The sequence below is a fragment of the Salmo salar genome, chromosome ssa19, assembly GCF_905237065.1.
Source record: "Salmo salar chromosome ssa19, Ssal_v3.1, whole genome shotgun sequence".
In the NCBI taxonomy this organism is placed as follows: domain Eukaryota; kingdom Metazoa; phylum Chordata; class Actinopteri; order Salmoniformes; family Salmonidae; genus Salmo; species Salmo salar.
The window spans coordinates 68,936,501-68,951,497 of record NC_059460.1 but is presented as its reverse complement, the minus strand read 5'-3'; the positions used below and the strand labels follow the sequence as shown (position 1 = coordinate 68,951,497).

At 44.4% G+C, this 14,997-nt stretch overlaps 1 protein-coding gene across 2 annotated transcripts in view; it reads right to left on the bottom strand.

Annotated features, from left to right (window-relative positions):
- The window catches only part of LOC106579432 (cadherin-23), a 706,260-nt gene that overhangs the window by 210,320 nt on the left and 480,943 nt on the right, over nt 1-14,997 (bottom strand). For both annotated transcript variants that reach the window (XM_014159337.2, XM_014159338.2), the window contains exons 22-29: nt 14,083-14,272; nt 12,918-13,063; nt 12,277-12,496; nt 11,711-11,863; nt 11,392-11,505; nt 7,983-8,131; nt 2,363-2,423; nt 1,279-1,427 (exon numbers count right to left, since the gene is read on the bottom strand). In XM_014159337.2, the coding sequence (XP_014014812.2) occupies nt 1,279-1,427; nt 2,363-2,423; nt 7,983-8,131; nt 11,392-11,505; nt 11,711-11,863; nt 12,277-12,496; nt 12,918-13,063; nt 14,083-14,272 (1,182 nt within the window). The remainder of the gene's footprint in view (nt 1-1,278; nt 1,428-2,362; nt 2,424-7,982; nt 8,132-11,391; nt 11,506-11,710; nt 11,864-12,276; nt 12,497-12,917; nt 13,064-14,082; nt 14,273-14,997) is intronic.

The window sequence follows — 14,997 nt, the reverse complement described above, 5'->3', positions numbered from 1 at the left end:
CACCACACGAAGCATCGGGGAGTACTGGTGTTCCGGTTGGTATGGTGGCATCGGCTCTGGGTCGCCACCGATGGAACCGGGGGTGCCTAGCCAGCTCGTCGGGCTTCCACGCCCTAGCTGGCTCGAGAGGTTTCCTTGCCCCGGTTGGCTCGGATGGTGCCCATCCCACGTCAGGCCTCAGCCGGATTGTCAGTTCTTGTTCGCCCAGCCGGTCCAGGAGTTTTTTGTTTTGTTGGTGACGTCGGGGTGGATTCCGCCGCCGATGGAACCGGGGGGTGCCTAAGCCAGCTCATTGGGCTTTCATGCCCTGGCTGGCTAGAGAGGTTTCCTTTCCTCGGTTGGCTCGGCGGCTTTCCATCCCACGTCACTCGCCACCAGATCATCGGGCTCCCTCGCTGTAGCAGGATCGACAGGCGTCTTGCTTCAGTCGGATTGTCTGGCTTCCATGCCTCAGCCGGCTCGCCAGGCTCTCATGCTCCTGCCGGTTCGTTGGGCTCCCACACCCCAACCGGCTTGCCCAGAGCCCATGTCTCAGCTGGAGGGGGGGGGGGGGGGGGGGGTACTGTCACGTCTGCACCAGCTGCACCAGCTCTTCCCTCCCCTGGCGCTTGAGAGCGCCAGGCTGCCCTGCATCACACACTCCTGCCATCAATTACGCACACCTGTCTTCCCTCGTCACGTGCTTCAGCGATATTGGACTCACCTGGACTCACTTATCATCTGTTTATTATCTCCCCTATATTTCTCAGTTTACCTGCTCTGTTCCCTGCCGATGCATTGATTGTTTTTTTGTCTTTGTTTTCCTGGACAAGCTCACTGAAAGGGGAGTGACCTGCGCACAGACATTGTGGAGACAAGTCATTGGTTCCCCATTAATCCCGCCATCCCTTCACATGGTTTAAGAATAGGTAAAGACACATTCCCATGAAGACAAGTCTGACCTCTCCCCTCTCTGGGCCCCAAGTGTCTGAGCCCCAGCAAAGGGAAACGTGCAACTGACACATACCAGAGTCCAAAGGACACTTTCTAATGACAAGTATCTCACATAAGCATATTATACTAATAAAACATCTTAATCATCTATGTTACCCAACTAATTCTGATTCATCCACGACACCAGTCTCGCATTACCCTCCCCTGTCCCCTCCTCACTTGCACACAGCTCATTATCCTGCCCTGGTCACTGTTGTAGACCTCCATGTCCAGCCCTGTCCCCTCTTCCTCCCTTGTCTCTCATCAATCCCTGTCCACCCTCATCACCCCTCCTACTCTACTTACCCGTACGGAGCTCCTCATCCTGCCCTGGTCACTGTTGTAGGCCTCCACCTCCAGCACGTGGGAGCTGCTGCTCTCTCTGTCCAGAGCCCTCTGGCCCCGCATCACAAGCCCCGACAGCTCATTAATTCTGAACAGACCCTTACTGTTGCCTACACATGCAGACAGAGAGAGAGATAGGGAGACACACACAGATAGAAACAGAGAGAGAGAGATTGGGGTGGGGGAGAGCGGGGAGGTGGAGAGAGAGGTAGAGAGAGGGAGATGGGGGAGAGAGATAGAGAGAGGGGGAGGGGGGAGAGAGACAGAGAGGGAGTGGGTGCGAGAGAGGGAGAAATGGAGAGGGAGAGGTTAGCTGGGGGGTTGAGAGTGATTGCATGCAGGATGGTCATGAGGGTATTGATATAAAGTACATTCAAATATTAATACTAGAATATCACCAACATTGTAAAATGAATCACCAACATTGTAAAATTAATTTATCCAAATCAAATGTTACCCACTTGACACTGCATCTTTCAAATGTGTCATTGAGCAGTTAAATGGCTAATAACGTAAGACTTCAAATAAAGTTATGATTATGCATGCAGGGTATAATTAGCGTGCATGTCACGACTTCTGCCGAAGTCGGTTCCTCTCCTTGTTCAGGTGGCAGTCGGCGTCACCGGTCTTCTAGCCATCATCGATCCACTTTTCATTTTCCATTTGTTTTGTCTTGTCTTCTCACACACCTGGTCTCAATTTCCCTCATTACATGTTGTGTATTTAACCCTCTGTTGCCCCCATGTCTTTGTGCGGAATTGTTTATTGTAAGTGCATGTGCATGTTTTCTCTGGTGCGCGACGGGTCTTGTACCCATTTGTTTGTGGTTCTGGTTACCGGTGGTTTTATGAATAAAACTGCTCCGTTGATTACCAAGTTTTGCTCTCCTGCGCCTGACTTCCCTGCCGCCAGTTACACACTCCCTTACAGTGCAGTGTTGACAGTCTTTTGTGTTTAGTTGTTTGTGTGCGGGGAGGCCTGAGAGTAGGTGTGAAAAGTATCACCACCTGGCAACTGGAAAGAGGATGGAAGAAGTTGTACTCACCAGAGAGGATCCTGTACAGAACCCTGCCGTTCTCCCCCTGGTCTGAATCTGTGGCCTGCACCTGCAGACACAAACACATGTTAATAGCACAGACATATGCAGCCATTATACTCATTTACAACCACAGTGACTTGAAACCACACACCAATAGGCCTACATAGCTACAATACATAAACATTTACACATACGTACACACACATACATGTGCGCGAACACAGGCATGCACACAGACACACACAGATGCTGACATTCATATACACATACACACACACACGTACTAACATGCTAGTAACCCACCCCACCCCCTCCAAATTCTGTGTAGTCCCATGGTTGCCACAACAACTGCACCATGGCCCTGGCAACGAGTCCACAATGGAGATGTCTCTCTCCCTTTCTCGCGCCCTCTGTCTCTCTCTCTTTCTCCCTTTCTCTCTCTCTTTCACTTCTCTCTCCCTCACTCTCAATCTCCCTAACTCACTCTCTTCTTTCCCCTCTCTCTTTGTCTCTTTCGTGTCTCTCTCTCCCTCTACCAGTCTACATCCTCTCTCTTGTTCTCTCTCTCTCTCTCTCTCTCTCTCTGAAAGGCAGGCATGGAGCCAGAGCAGCCAAAGACAAAAACACATCATAGACAGCATGGCTCAACAGAGATAACTAGTGAGGCATGCTGAGCTGAGTAGAATATACTGAATCCAACCATGACTTCTGAACTAAAATAAGCACAGAGATGTTGAAGCAAGATGAGACTGAGCAGACCCTGATCTTACCCTGCTTGTAGGACCTGTGGATATTCCTAGACAGATGCGTGCACAAGCATGCATCTGTCTAGAAATATCACATGCACACCCACACACACAGACATACACAAAATGTATTCAAACACACACACACACACACACACACACACACACACACACACACACACACACACACACACACACACACACACACACACACTCCCTTCCTTCCTCTCTCTTGCTCCCTGTGTGAAAAGAGGGGCCCTGTTTCAGTTTCATTAGCTTTATAAAGAGATTTAGAGAGGAGAAGAGAAAGAGGAGGAGAGGGGAAGCGGTGAGACGGGAGAAAAGAGAGTAGGATCTCAGATTGATGAATAGGGTATTACACAGTGGACTGCACCACTTTGGTTATAAAAGGGGTGCAGAGCTTCCCAGTTTGTGTTACTAAGCCCAGATGTTGTGAATTTAAGCATTTGCAGTGTTAGTTTTGGGAGATAATTTTCTAAGCTCTTAGACGGTGTTGGAAATGGACCATTGTTTTAGGCTCTCCCAGTGGAAAACAAAGAGACTATGTTTTGATCACTGCCCTGTCCTCTCTGTCCCCTCTTTCTTCTCTGTGCATTCCCTAACGCTCTCTTGAAAAGGCAGTGTGAGGGAGAAAAGGAACGTGGAAGCAAGGAAAAAGTTTGACTCACAGATTCTGGATGACTCACAGATGCTGAAAAAGGTAAAGTGTGTGTGTGTGTGTATAAAATGTATGTGTGTTTGCTGACATGTACTTATATGTGTTATGCCCACATGGGTGAATGTGTGTTTGGGTCAGTATCTAAGTATGGAGTCACAGTCAATGTGAGAGAGTAAGTGGATGTTGGACAGTGAAAGATGTCTGAACTCTCTGGAGTTTGTGGTTTGCTTGTGGGTGTGCGTATACTATAATAGATTTTGTATTCAATATTTTGCGTCTGAAAGTGTGTGTGTGAGTGTGTGAGCGAGTGTGTGTTGGTGACTAACGAGATGATGGCTGCTCCAGTGGCCTTTCCAAACAGCTTTGCTGGCATTTGGTCTTAAAACTAATTTCACGTCCCAATGTGTTTCCCCCTAAACCGCAAAGGCACGCGTTGTCTCTACCGAATTAAAGACTATGACATTTGTGTGTGTGTGTTGCATCTCTTCAGGGTATGATGGTAATAACCCCTCCTAAAAAAGCCTAAGTCAGCTTGGTTTAGCTTGGACAATAAGGCAAGACTTCCCATATCAAGAAAGCTGCTGTGGCACTCTGAAAGAGACTGGTGTACACGCACGCACACACTCACACACAGACCGCCCCCACACACACAGATGTCCACACACTTCTCATCTAACCTCCTTTCTCATGACTTCTCTCCATTCCAGAACTTGGTGACTATAAACACCACCAGTGATCTAGCGGTCAACATCTCTTCCACCCTTTCTTTCACAAAATCACCAGTACTTTTCAACCTATCCAGTCTGCCCACCTCCCTCTCTTCCTCCCCCCTGCCATTAGAGCCTCACAACCCATTGCTGACCATCATGGTGGTGTTAGGCCTCTCCCTGCTCCTGGCTGGCTGTGCTATCTTCCTGACCGTGTGTCGTGGGTCGTCAGCCCAGACAGAGGAGGACTCAAATGGGAGTTGTAGTTCAGGCAAGTCCCTGGTCTGCGGGCCTTCTCTGTCATCGGAGCCCCAGCTCAAGCTGTGGAAGCGACTGGGCTCTGTACAACGGTCGTTCACCTCCTCATTCAGACGACCGCCCCAGCGCATGCCCGAGTGCAGCACCCACTGCTCCCCAACCAGACCGCAACCTGACCACAGCAGCCCACCCACCTTACCATGCCCTGTCTGTTTGACTATGTTACAGAGATATGACTACGCTCTGACCGTGAGATGAATGCAGGCCCGGTCATGGAGATGACCGCTTTGACTGTAACTTGACCAAAGCACTTAGACTTGACCACAGTCCTGCATGTCCATGGATGTACTGCTAACTAAACAATGACACAAACTTCTGATCAAACCCTGACTTCAAGATAACCACATGGACTGGTGGAGTAAAGGTTATTTGGGCCATGTTGTTAATGACAAGAGAAGCAGGTGCAAGCCCAAGGTTCTTCCAAAAGGGATAATAGCCTAAGTGGATGATGTGAATTGTTTCGTACATTTTGATTGTTGTATTAGCTACAATCCTATAAAAAAAAGGGTTCCAAAAGTGTTATTCGATTGTTCCCAGGTTGAAACTTTTTTGGTTCCAAGTAGAACGCTCTGTAGAAAGGGTTCTACCTAGAACAAAAGAGGGTTTTACACGGAACCAAAAGGGTTCTACATTGAACCAAAAAGGGTTATTCAAAGGGTTATCCTATGGGGACACCCGAAGAATCTGTTAACCTCTTATGGCTAGGGGGCAGTATTTTCACGGCTGGATAAAAAACGTACCCGATTTAATCTGGTTACTAATCCTACCCAGTAATTAGAATATGCATATACTTATTATATATGGATAGAAAACACCCTAAAGTTTCGAAAACTGTTTGAATGGTGTCTGTGAGTATAACAGAACTCAAATGGCAGGTCAAAACCTGAGAGATTCCTTTACAGGAAGTGGCCTGTCTGACCATTTCTGGAACTTCTTTGCCATCTCTATCTTTTTTTAAGGATCTCTGCTCTAACGTGACACTTCCTACGTCGTCCATAGGCGCTCAGAGCCCGGGAAAAACCTGAATGTCGTCATCCCAGCCCCAGGCTGAAACACATTATCGCCTTTCTCAAGTGGCCGATCAAGGGACTATGGGCTTAGGCGCGTGACCTGGCTGCCCCCGTCTTTGTGATTTTTTTCCTCTGTTTGCCGAAAAGGAGATTCCCGGTCGGAATATTATCGCTTTTCTACGAGAAAAATTGCATAAAAATTGATTTTAAACAGCGGTTGACATGCTTCGAAGTACGGTAATGGAATATTTAGAATTTTTTTGTCACGAATTGCGCCATGCGCGCGACCCTTCTTTACCATTTCGTCTGGAACGCACGAACAAAACGCCGCTATTCGGATATAACGATGGATTATTTTGGACCAAACCAACATTTGTTATTGAAGTAGCAGTCCTGGGAGTGCATTCTGACGAAGACAACAAAGGTAATGAAACTTTTGTAATAGTAAATCGGAGTTTGATCAGGGCTAAACTTGGTCGGTGTCTAAATGGCTAGCCGTGATGGCTGGGCTATCTACTGAGAATATTGCAAAATGTGCTTTCACCGAAAAGCTATTTTAAAATCGGACATATCGAGTGCATAGAGGAGTTCTGTATCTATAATTCTTAAAATAATTGTTATGTTTTTTGTGAACGTTTATCGTGAGTAATTTAGTAAATTCACCGGATGTTTGCGGGGGGTATGCTAGTTCTGAACGTCACATGCTAATGTAAAAAAGCTGGTTTTTGATATAAATATGAACTTGATTGAACAAAACATGCATGCATTGTATAAGATAATGTCCTAGGGTTGTCATCTGATGAAGATCATCAAAGGTTAGTGCTGCATTTAGCTGTGGTTTTGTTTTTTGTGACATTATATGCTAGCTTGAAAAATGGGTGTCTGATTATTTCTGGCTTGGTACTCTGCTGACATAATCTAATGTTTTGCTTTCGCTGTAAAGCCTTTTTGAAATCGGACAGTGTGGTTAGATAAAGGAGAGTCTTGTCTTTAAAATGCTGTGAAATAGTCATATGTTTGAAAAATTGAAGTTTTTGTATTTTTGAGGAATTTGTAATTCGCGCCACGCCTATCATTGGATATTGGAGCAGGTGTTCCGCTAGCGGAACGTCTAGATGTAAGAGGTTAAAGATATCCATAAAAAGTGTCGTTTAAAGTTTGCCACTAGCCACCTGGGAGACACACCAAACATGTGGAAGAAGGTGCTCTGGTCAGATGAAACCAAAATCGAACTTTTTGGCAACAATGCAAAACGTTATGTTTTGCGTAAAAGCAACACAGCTCATCACCCTGAACACATCATCCCCACTGTCAAACATGGTGGTGGCAGCATCATGGTTTGGGCCTGCTTTTTTTCAGCAGGGGCAGGGAAGATGGTTAAAATTGATGGGAAGATGGATGGAGCCAAATACAGGACCATTCTGGAAGAAAACCTGATGGAGTCTGCAAAAGACCTGAGACTGGGACGGAGATTTGTCTTCCAACAAGACAATGATCCAAAACATAAAGCAAAATCTACAATGGAATGGTTCACAAATAAACATATCCCGGTGTTAGAATGGCCAAGTCAAAGTCCAGACCTGAATCCAATCGACAATCTGTGGAAAGAACTGAAAACTGCTGTTCAGAAACGCTCTCCATCCAACCTCACTGAGCTCGAGCTGTTTTGCAAGGAGGAATGGGCAAAAATTTCAGTCTCTCGATGTGCAAAACTGATAGAGACATACCCCAAGCGACTTACAGCTGTAATCTCAGCAAAAGGTGGCGCTACAAAGTATTAACTTAAGGGGGCTGAATAATTTTGCACGCCCAATTTTTCAGTTTTTTATTTGTTAAAAAAGTTTGAAATATCCAATAAATTTCGTTCCACTTCATGATTGTGTCCCACTTGTTGTTGATTCTTCACAAAAAATTACAGTTTTATATCTTTATGTTTGAAGCCTGAAATGTGGCAAAAGGTCGAAAAGTTCAAAGGGGCCGAATACTTTCGCAAGGCACTGTATGTGTGTAACCATGTGTATGCTTGTGTGTATATGTATGTCTATGTGTGCACATGTGTTTGTGTGTGTCTGTGTGCGCGCATGCATGAGCGTGTGTGCGTGCGTACCTGCAATCATGTTTATGTGTGTATATACGTGCCGCGCGTGTGTCAGCCTGGCTGTGTACCTGCAGGATGCTGGATCCTATGGGGACATTCTCCAGTATGCTGGTCTCGTAGCTGTTCTGGGGGAAGATGGGTCTGTTGTCGTTCACGTCCAGTACTTCTACAAACACTGTGGCTGTGCCTGTCCTCCTGCTGCCTGCTGGACCATTGTCTGAGGGATACACACATTTACACATTACAAAACTAACACTGTGTGCATATGTCAGTAAGTTTCTGAGAAACTTGGTCGTGAACATACTTTGAATATATGTATCAACAGTGGACTATTGAAGTAAGTAAGTCAAGATCTTTGAAATCTTTGCAAGTAAAACTAACTGTTAATCCAATCAATTGGTGCGAATGAAATGGAACAAGTCACATCCTCTAGATTCCTTGGAGTTCTAATTGATGAAAGGTTATCCTGGAAAGATCATATTCAATTTGTCTGCAGCAATGATGTGATGTGACTTGTTGTGTGTGATGATGTGATGAAATCTGTTGGTATTATCAGAAAGATTAGTGGTTTGGTTCATCAGGCTTGCTTCCTAACACTTTACCATAGCTTAATTTACAAATATCTCATTTACTGTCAAATTGTCTGGGCCAGTACATATGCCTCCTACCTACACAAATACTCATCAAACAAAATACATTTGCAAGGCTAGCCACCTCTAATTACCTAGCTCCATCTGCACCTTTGTTTAAGAAACTCAATATCTTGTCTATTTACGTCATCAATGTATGCCAATTATGCATTTTCATCTACAAATACTGTACCTCCCTGACAGTTTACCTTTCAATGGATTCTTCAGGGTTAATTCTGAAATCCATTTATATAAACACAAAACATTGTGATAACCTTCATCCTCTCCACTGCCTCACCTCACATACTGTAGTCAATTCTCTATCAGATACAGAGGTACCATACTCTGGAATTCTTATATTCACATTGCCAAAACCTCATCATCCCTCAGTAACTTCAAGCGAAGACTCTGGGTTAGCCTCATGAACCAAACTACTCAGTAATCTCCTCCATATAGCCCAAATCTCACACACTCACATCCGCACATAAACACATGCACACACACATTTAAACAAAACATATACTGTTTATAATTTTTTCTGAACGCTGATCAGTTCATTTGTACATTTATGATTACTGAGTTTTGTTATCTGTTTAAACAAACCTTTTTTTGTTGTACTTACGTATTGTTTTTTTGTGGTGTGGTTTTTATACAAGCCCTTTGGCTTCCAACCACATCTGGACACCGTTTTTTATTTTTGTTTTTATCTGTATTGTTGTTTATCACTTATTTTATTTGGTGTAAATAAATTAAACCTTAATCATTAAAACCATACAATAGAAACCAAAAATGGACACAGTCTGAGTCTTTGTAAACCCCATTTTTTAGAACATACCAGTGGGATACTCAAAGTTCAGCCATGTTCAATCATTTCTGAGGTAGTTACATGAGTACTCTCTTCTCTGAATCCCCCCCCCCCTTCTCTAAATATATACTCACAGTGAGGAGTCTGAATGGCCTTATCAGCACACACATGGACATCCCAGAACAACTCAGATAAACTCAACAGTTTCAACAACAACACGAAACCTCAGACGTTAGCTGCATCCCAAATGGCATCCTATTCCTTAGAAAAGTCCACTACTTTTAACTAGAGCTTTATGGGCCCTGTTCAAAAGTAGTGCACTAAATAGGGAACAGGATGGCATGTGGGATGCAATCCTTCTTGGTCTCTTGTCACATCCTGACCATAGAAAGCTTTTATTTTCTATGGTAGAGTAGGTCAGGGTGTGACAGGGGGTTTTCTAGTTGTTATTTTCTATGTGGGGTTCTAGTTTAGTTTTTCTATGTTTGGTGATTGGTATGATTCCCAATTAGAGGCAGCTGGTAATCGTTGTCTCTAATTGGGGATCATACTTAAGTAGCTTGTTTTTCACTTGGGGGTTATGGGATATTGTTTATGTATAGTTATATTATAGTCACGGTTCGTCTATTCTTTATTTGTTTTGTATTTGCATTTACGTTTCACTTTATAATAAATTATGTGGAATGCTACTCACGCTGCGCCTTGGTCCAATCATTCATCTAACGAACATGACAGTCTCTCTTTGGTAAGATTATGAAAAGCAACTGTCTTTTTCACTAAGTACACCAAGGTTTCGGAGAAAATGAAAGCAATCCTGAACAAGCACTGGCATATTCTGCAATCAGACAAAAAAATTGCACACCTCTTCAAGGAACCCCCACTGGTGGTCTATAAGCGTGGTCGCAATATTGGAGATAGTTTGGTGAGATCTGACATGCCCCCTGAGCCCATTCAGACACCTTTGCCAGCTATCCCAAATGGGAACTACAAATGTGGCTCATGCGCACAGTGCAATACCACTATAAAAACGTCTTTCTTCAGACACCCACATACAGGTCATAAGATCCCTGTTAGGGGTATCATCTCATGCAAGACCAAGTAATCTATCTCATCACCTGTTTATGTGGAAAAGCCGATGTAGGACAAACAAAAATACAACGCATAGCTGAACACCGCAGCTCAATCAGGTGTAAGAACACTGACTATCCAGTAGCAGCTCACTTGTTGAAGCTAACCATCCCATCTCCTCCCTCAAATACACAGGCATTGAGCATGTTGCTCTACCAAGGAGAGGAGATAACATCGAGATCCTACTACTACAAAGGGAGGCTTACTGGATATCCTATCTAAAAACATTGACCCCTAGTGGTCTGAATATTGACTTTGATCTCAGGCCCTTCTTATGAACACATTTTCCTCTATTAACAAGTCTTATAAATGTTAAGTTCTTTCTACAGCTTATTAGCGCATACCTAATATGTTCCCCCTGTTGATGATGTTCATTATACATTAAGGTTGAACCAAAAGATTACATGTAACAAAAACGATATACGAAATTATTATGTGAAATTGAATGAAACAATAATGTATGTTGATGCTAATATGATGTACACTATTCCATTATGTTTCTATATGATAACAATAGCGTAGTACAGCGTAATATGTCATATACAATTTTTTTAAAGTTTCATTAATTTTAATTAACTTAATCATTATGACACACTCCTCACTATTGTCATTGGTTACACTAATTGTACTGTGTGTCTACAGAACTTGGTTCAAGTATTCATGACATTACACTGAGGAAGGTACAGTGATGCCGAAACGTTGGTAAATACCCATTAAATTGCTGGGAGATTACACATGGAGTGTGTGACTTTCTTTATTTTGATAGTTTAAAGATTATGAAAAGGAACAGAGACCATTGCACAACAAGACTTGCATGCATCACTTCTCACTTCTCAATCTCACAGATGTACAAAAGGTCTAAATACACAAAGTAGAAAGAAAGATGAAAAATGCTCTTATAGGACTAGGACTTACCGATAGCCTCTATGACCAGTGAGTATGTAGCCTGTGTCTCTCTGTCCAAGCCAACCACAGTCCGAACCACACCATCTCTGAAGCCAACACTGAATTTACCATCCTGGTTACCACCTGCAGAACACAACACACAGATGGTGGAGTATTACATGTATATCTCGGCTATTCACTTATACACATGAATGAACGCAAGTATCCATACACACACATACACATAAACAAGTAGTAGCACATTCACATAATACAACTCTACGTCTTGCCCAACCACTCACACACACACGCACACACAGTCTGCCATGGCCTTAGTTTGACCTCTGACCTGTGATGAAGTAGCTGAGCTCGGCGTTAAGGCCGGCGTCATTGTCAGAGCAGTTGAGGCGAGCCACCACATGGTCCCTGGGGACGCTCTCCTGCAGGGACACGTTGTACACCTTGGGGAAGAAGGTGGGGGTCTCGTCGTTGGCATCTAGGACTGAGGGACACATAGTGACAGAGAGACAGGCAAGCAGACAGACAGACAAAGAGAGACAGAGAGACACATTGTATCTTGTAAAATAACTTTCACCATGCTCAATAGGCAGACAAGACAAGCAACACATTTAACAGATTGTCATTCATCTCCCAGCGCTTCTAAAATATATGCTTCTGACCAGCAGGTAGTGCTATTATACTAAGCAAAATACTGTCTTGAATCAGTCTTTATATGGTGCAAAGTTTGAATGTTGGACCAGCCATGACCTGCATTCACAAAGCGTCTCAAAGTAGGAGTCCCCCCTGTCAGGTCCCCCCTGTCTTAGTCATTATGATCTGAAAGGCAAAACTGATCCTAGATCAGCACACCTACTCTGAGACAGTAAGTGATTACAGGCCCCGATGCTTGCAAACCTGTGATGGTAAGGGTGCTGGTGGAGGTGCGTGGGTTCTGCCCTTGGTCGTACGCCACGATCCTCAGGTGGTACAGGCTAATCTGCTCGCGGTCCAGAGTTGCCATTGAGTACAGCACACCCGTGGTGGTGTTGAGATAGAAATCAACGCGTGGTATGCCCACCAGTAGCCCCATGGTAACCATACCATTCTCCTCCTGATCAGGGTCCTCCACCTGAATCTGATGAAGGAGAGGAGAGAGGGATTGAGTAGGAGAGAGAGAGAGGAGGAAGGGAGTGTAGAGGGAGAGAGAGAGAGAGAAGAGAGAGAGAGAAAGGGAGAGGAGAGGGAGAGAGGAGAGGAGGAGGAGCAGAGGAAAGGATGAAAGAAGGGAAGGAGAGGAGAGTAAAGGAAATGAGAGGAAAGGGGAGATGGGAGAGGGGAAGAGTAAGATGAGATGTGGGGATAAGAGCCAGAGGGGACAGAGCGGGAGAGAGATATGGAAGTGGTGGGGAGAATAGAAGTGAGAGGAGGACATGACAGACAGGGGAATACAGAAACAAAGAAAATGTATAATTAGCCTTCATACACTTCCATCTGATTAATCTGATACAATTACACAAGCATCTAACTCTAATGACATATTGTAATGGTGTACTGACCTTGAACACAGAGGATCCACTAGGCAGGCCCTCTGGCACCTCGGCCACAAAGGGCAGGTTAAGGAAGATGGGGTCATTGTCATTAAGGTCCAGCAAGTTGACGAACACCGTGGTGCTGACTGAGGAATGCAGTGGAGGTCTGCCAACTGGAGTGGGCGCCAGAGGTACAAACACAGCATTTACAGGAGCACAAAACTCCAATAAAAGTTTTACCAGAAGTGGCCAAGGCTAGCTAGTGATAGCCAACTTAGCTTCAGCCGGCTGGTGTGCAACCGTGGCAAAGTTGGTTTGACATTGGATAGCCTGGGGCTAGTTAGGGACCATCAATAAATTACACAATGTAAATGGGACATAGTTTAAATATTACTTTTTTTTGCCTCATTAAATGCGTTTAATATTTGAATTTCTACAATTCATAGTTGGTTTGAGTTTTTTAAGTCAAGTAAATTTGGAGCCATTGACATTCCAAATATTGTGTAATTTACTGATGGTCCCTAATAGCCCCATGGGGATATCGAATGTCAACCAAATTGACCATGGGCATTACGATTGGGTCGCATGCAGCTGCGCTCCGAATTGATGATTACTTTGGTGCTGCCAGCTGTGGGCATTTGGGCAGGATTGAAATAAACCCAACCCAAGGAAAACTGTTACAGCGCCCTTCATTCCTTGACATTGCATTTTTTCCTATCATCTCGCAAATCTCAGTTTTGGACGAGAATGACTTTATAACCAAAATTATCCTATTTAAACTTTGAAGTCAATTTTGACATTAGAATAAATGTTTCTGACTAATATCAATGCCACATAAGCCTTTTTCTAAACGAGAAGTGGCTTTTTGGGGCAGTTACTCTTTAAAGTAGAAACTCATTTATGAACGCACACTGTAATTTAGATACAGACATAGTATAGGCTGACAGACTGACAGACTCTTCAGGCCCAGACAGTCGGACACACACACACACACACACACACACACACACACACACACACACACACACACACACACACACACACACACACACACACACACACACACACACACACACACACACACAGAGACAGAAGTCTCAGTCCCAGATAAACAGCTAGCCGGCCAGACACACAGAACAACAAACCGACCGACCAACCAACAGACAGAGTTCTGGCCTGGTGTGGGACTCACGATCGACAGCAGACACGATGATGGTCCTCATGAGCAGGATGTCTTTTGGGTTGGAGCTCTCTCTGTCCAGCACGGCCCCGCTGGTCCTGATCTTGCCCGTGTTGCTGTTGATGGTGTAGAAGGGGTTCTCTGGGCTGATGCTGTACACCACTGTCCCATTGTCCCCAACATCTGGGTCTATCGCTAGCACCTGGAGGGATGTATGGGGGGGTGGGGGATGAGGGGGGAAGGGAAAGTGGGGAGAGGAGGGAGATGAGAGAAAGGAGGAGGGAGGGGGAGGAGTGGGGAGGAAGGAGTGAGGAGATATAGGAAGAGAGAAGAAAAGAAGGAGATGAGAATATGGAGGAGTGAGGGGAGAGAGGATGAATGATGAAAGAAAGAAGGAATGAGTCTTAGTGGGGGAAAATCTGACACTACATCAATTCACCCCCACCGCACAACAACAGTCAGGTGAGAGAGAGAATTAAAAACATCTCTCCCCCAACCTAATATCTAACGTGATAGGTCATTTATACGCTGGGCCGAGAGGGCGGCTAAAAACACGGCATGATTTTTTTAAATAGCTGATCAATTATTCACCGCACTGACGAAGAAAACGCTGGAAACTGGTTAATTGGTCATTAGAGGAACAAAGGTTTTGCAGGTCTTGAATTATTAAAGGACTAGGTAGATAGACATCTCTGAGCCGTACATTGATTTGGTGAAACTGGAGGGCGCGCAATTCAAATAAATAATCATAAAAATGATGGATATTAAACATTTAGGTACATATAAGTGTCTATTATTGGTTGAAAGCTTAAATTCTTGTTAATCTAACTGCACCATCCGATTTACAGTAGCAATTTCTTATTCGTTTTGGAAGTTACAAGCCTGAAACGTTGAACATAGACTGCTGCCACCCGGTGGAATTGCATC